Source organism: Neopelma chrysocephalum, unplaced genomic scaffold (genome assembly GCF_003984885.1).
Source record: "Neopelma chrysocephalum unplaced genomic scaffold, ASM398488v2 Primary Assembly neopelma1_93582, whole genome shotgun sequence".
Classification (NCBI taxonomy): Eukaryota; Metazoa; Chordata; class Aves; order Passeriformes; family Pipridae; genus Neopelma; species Neopelma chrysocephalum.
In genome coordinates, this window is record NW_020922297.1 from 18,073 (window position 1) to 22,513 (window position 4,441).

A 4,441-nucleotide genomic window follows, 5' to 3' on the forward strand; every position below is an offset into this window, starting at 1 on the left:
CAGGGTGTCTGGGATCTGCTCTGCAGCCCCTGCCCAGGCAGAGCTGCCCCTGGGCACTGGGCTGGAGATGGTTCTGGGAGCACTGGCAGGGAGCTGAGCTGGGCACAGGGAGGGGCTGCTGGCAGGAACAGCTCCTCACCCAGAGACAGGCAGGCAGGGACAGGCAGCTGCTGCCACAAGTGCTGGGCAGGGGGATGTGGGCCCCTCCCTGCTGTCCCTGTGGCACAGACCCCTTCCCTGAGCAACTCCTCCCTGGGCTCCTTTCCCAGCCGAAGCAGAGCCTGTGCCCTCAGGCCCACGGGGGCTGGGCTGTGCATTGCCCTGCAGCAGCCAGAGCCCAGGCAAGGACTGATTTCCAGCTGTCTCTCTCTCTGTCCCTCCTCCCTTGGCAGCAGCCTTGTGGCATTTCACTGCCATCCCCTGCTGCCTGGGCTCTTCTTGTTCTCACCAGTGAGTTTTCTGAGCTAGTGTGGGGTTTGGGGGGGGCAGATTCCTGTCCAGACACAAACCCTTTGTGTGCTGCTGTGGGGAGCCAAGTGCCCAAGTGGCCTCCAGGCACCTTCAGGGTATTCAGCTGTTTGCCTGGGTGTCCTGCAGGGCTGCAGGTGCCCTCCAGAAGGGCACAGCTCTGCCATAGTATCTCTGTGCTGCACAGGATCCCCATGGAGAAAACTCCTCAGTGCTAAATCCATGGCAATGCTCTGGGCAGCTGCAAGGAGCATTTTGTGTCTCACTCTGGGAGGGGAGAGATGAAAAGGTGAGGAGTGTGTCAATCTGTTCTTTGGACATGGATTCCTGGATCTCTGTGCAGTTTCTTTGGAGGGGAACATTTGAGTGTGATGCTCCTCCAGCTCCAAGCTGCCAGCACAGGGCAGCTGAGCCCAGGACTGATGGGCACAGCAGCTCTTCTTTCTGCACTGAGGGACCGCCCCTGTGCCTCTCAGAAACCACAAGAATTAACCTGCAGTGCAATAGAAATGTCAGGGATTTCAAACCTCCACAACCACTCCTAACTGTGGCAGGTGCAAGTAGGTGAACAAATACAAAGAATTCCCTCAGCTCAGTCCTTCATTTGGGCAAATTGCAAACAGCAAAGCTGAGAAGCTCTTTGATGTATCACGAGTACATTTAATTTGAGATCACCCTGCATTCCAAGTTCTCTCTCCCAGCAGAGCAAGAAGGAATCCTTGGGAGCCCATCACAGAGTTCCTGGTTCCAATGGTCCCCTCAGCCAGCGAAAGCCAGAGCTCAGGGGAGGGAGCTGCAGGGAGGTCTGAGTGAGGAGAGAGAGCCTGAGAGTGGGGTGGCTGTGAGACGGGTAATGTTTGGCTGCAGAAGCCTGGTCTAACTCAGCAGTGACTTTTCCTCCTAACAGATCAAAATACCTTGGGGAAAGAAACAAATGTCCAACAGCAGCTCCATGGCCCAGTTCCTCCTCCTGGCATTCACAGACAGGCGGGAACTGCAGCTCCTGCACTTCTGGCTCTTCCTGGGCATCTCTCTGGCTGCCCTCCTGGCCAACGGCCTCATCCTCAGCGCCATAGCCTGCGACCACCACCTGCACACCCCCATGGGCTTCTTCCTGCTCAACCTCTCCCTCACAGACCTGGGCTCCATCTGCACCACTGTCCCCAAAGCCATGCACAATTCCCTCTGGGACACCACAACCATCTCCTACAAGGGTTGTGCTGCACAGCTTTTTTTCTTTTATTTCTTCATGTCAGCAGAGTTTTCTCTCCTCACCATCATGTGCTACGACCGCTATGTTGCCATCTGCAAACCCCTGCGCTACGGGACCCTCCTGGGCAGCAGAGCTTGTGCCCACATGGCAGCAGCTGCCTGGGCCACTGGCTTTCTCTATTCTCTGCTGCACACAGCCAATACATTTTCCCTGCCCCTGTGCCAGGGCAATGCCCTGGGCCAGTTCTTCTGTGAAATCCCACACATCCTCAAGCTCTCCTGCTCACACTCAGGCTACCTCAGGGAAATTGGCTCATTGTGGTTAGTGTCTGTTTACTGTTTGGTTGTTTTGTTTTCATTGTTTTCTCCTATGTGCAGATCTTCAGGGCTGTGCTGAGGATCCCCTCTGAGCAGGGACGGCACAAAGCCTTTTCCATGTACCTCCCTCACCTTTTCGTGGTCTCCCTGTTTCTCAGCACTGTGTTTTTTTCCCATCTGAAGCCCCCCTCCATCTCCTCCCCATCCCTGGATCTGGCACCATCACTTCTGTACTCGGTGGTGCCTCCAGCACTGAACCCCCTCATCTACAGCCTCAGGAACCAGGAGCTCAGGGATGTCATAAGGAATACGATGACGATGTTTTTCAGGAGCAATAAACTGCGTCTTTTCTTCTGCAGAACACTCATTGTGTAACACATTTTGGGCCCAGCCTGCCTTCTAAAGCTTTTGGTAGTGTTTGGAGTGGGGGGCTTTCCTGTTTTTTCCCCTCTGTTCATGTCATTAACACTGAAATTTTATTCTTCATCCCATATAGAATTCACTCTCTACCTCTTTTTTTTGACCCACAAAATATACAAATCGGGAATCATGCTCTGTGTGCATTTAAACAAAATAAAAGTTTGTCCAACAAGGTATTTGTCAAATGTCCTCTCTGTGTTAGTTTGTACATGAGGAATCACAATCTCTGAATGTAAGAAAGACACAAATTCTTTTTCCCTGATCCTTCCTCCAAGACCTCCCCTGAAGCTGGAGGGCATTTCCATGTTTGCAGATGTGGAGGGGAAAAGAGTCCCAGCACTGCCAGGGAGCACCAGAACTGGGTCTGTTCAGAGCTGCTCTCTTTGCACTCCCACCCTCTCCTTTCCTCTCCGTGCCCAAGGCCTGAGTGCTCTGGCAGCTCAGTCACTGTCCTGCTGTGTGTCAGGCCTGTGAGCACAGGCAGGGACAGGCCCTGGGCACTGCTGGGACAGGGTTGGGCTCCACAACAGCAGTTCCAGCAGCAAAGGGGTTCCCCTCCAGGCACTTCCTGAAGGCTGAGGTCTTTTCCCAACACTGGTATCGAGAAGAAGTCCAAGGAATAGACTCTCAAAACTCTTGTTGCTTTGCTTGTTTCTCCATGGAGACAGTGCAGTGAGGTCAGGGACCGACTGGGACTTCAGGGACTGAGGGCTGGTTCAGATGCTGTGTGTTGGTGGCCGATGGCCAATGGAGATGACAAATGATCTCCAAGTCACCTGCCTGGGGCTCTGCAGCTTGTGAGGGCTCTGATGGCAGGTGAGGACTTGTCTGTAGGAAATCAGGAAGTGCAGGAGAGCACAGAGGATCTGCAGGGACAGCCCATCCCATCCAGTCAGCAGTGAATGGAGCCCTGGAGCAGAATCCTGCCCAGGGTGGAGTCACTCAGAGATCAAGTACTAAATCTTGCTGTGAAGTGGCAAACAGAGCTCTGCAAACCCAGGGGACACAGCAGGTACAGGGAAAACTCTTGCCAGTGACTTCTCTTGCCCTCAGTGAACTTCCACAGGTCAATCAAGAGCAGCCCCCACAGCCCAGAGCACGGGGGCTGTGGGGAGCACGGGGAGGAGGTGCAGGAAGGGCTGCTCAGGCCAGCACAGACCTGTTCCCCTGGGGAAAGACTCTGTGGGGAGATGGGATGTGCCAGGAGAAGAGCAGGACACCCTGTGTGAGCAGAGGGGCCATGGAAAGAGGCTGCCCTGGCCCTGGGGAAAAGAGGGGGCAAAGCAAACTCTGGGAAACTCTCTGGTCTGAGGTCAGTTGTGCTGCCCAAGAACATGCTGACTCCAGAGGTGTCCAAGCGGGGCAGAGCCGGCGACTCCGGTCCGTGCGGCGGCGGGGGGGAGGTAGTGTCACAATGGCCCCATAATTCCATGAGGTTCTGCAGTTTCACAGTGGCTCCTCGATTCCATGAGGTTGCACAGCATCATCACAAAGCTGAGCCCATACTGATGAAAGACTTGTGGAGGTTAGGAGGAACTGGGACAAAAAGGATAAGATAATTGGGGAAGGAAAGAAGGGTTTGGCCAACAGAGAGGAAAGATTTTGATGAGGTAAAACCAGGTTCAAACAGTGCTGAGGGTGCAGAAACCCTGACTGTGAAAACACTCCTGAGAGACCTTTACGCACTTTGTAACTTCAAGCCCCAACACTCCCCAAAAGTGCTGCCCCTCCCATGGAAAGGAATCCACTGCTCTAATTCCAAGCCAGAAAAAGCCCAAACCCAGACCTCCAGGCTCTTATTTGTCCTCTAATGCCCACCCCAAACCTGCATTATTGGTATGAATAGCCAAGCTTTAATCCTACCCCAGTCCAAAAAGCTCTTCCCCTAATCATGAAGCAGACACTGCCAGCAGAAAAACAAACCTCCCAAACTTCTGCCTAATCCCCACCCTGAGCTCTAAACCCCAAGCCCTGACCATTAAGCATCCCCACAATCCTTGGGAGCAGGGCAAGGACCTGGAGG

The 4,441-nt window shown here is 54.0% G+C and overlaps 1 protein-coding gene across 1 annotated transcript; it reads left to right on the forward strand.

Moving 5' to 3' along the window:
• Positions 1-1,402: 1,402 nt before the first annotated feature.
• On the forward strand, positions 1,403-2,401 carry LOC113980308 (olfactory receptor 14J1-like). Its single transcript, XM_027707533.1, is given in 3 exon segments — positions 1,403-1,991; positions 1,994-2,247; positions 2,390-2,401. Coding segments are annotated over 3 exon segments (855 nt in total).
• The last annotated feature ends 2,040 nt before the right edge of the window (positions 2,402-4,441 follow it).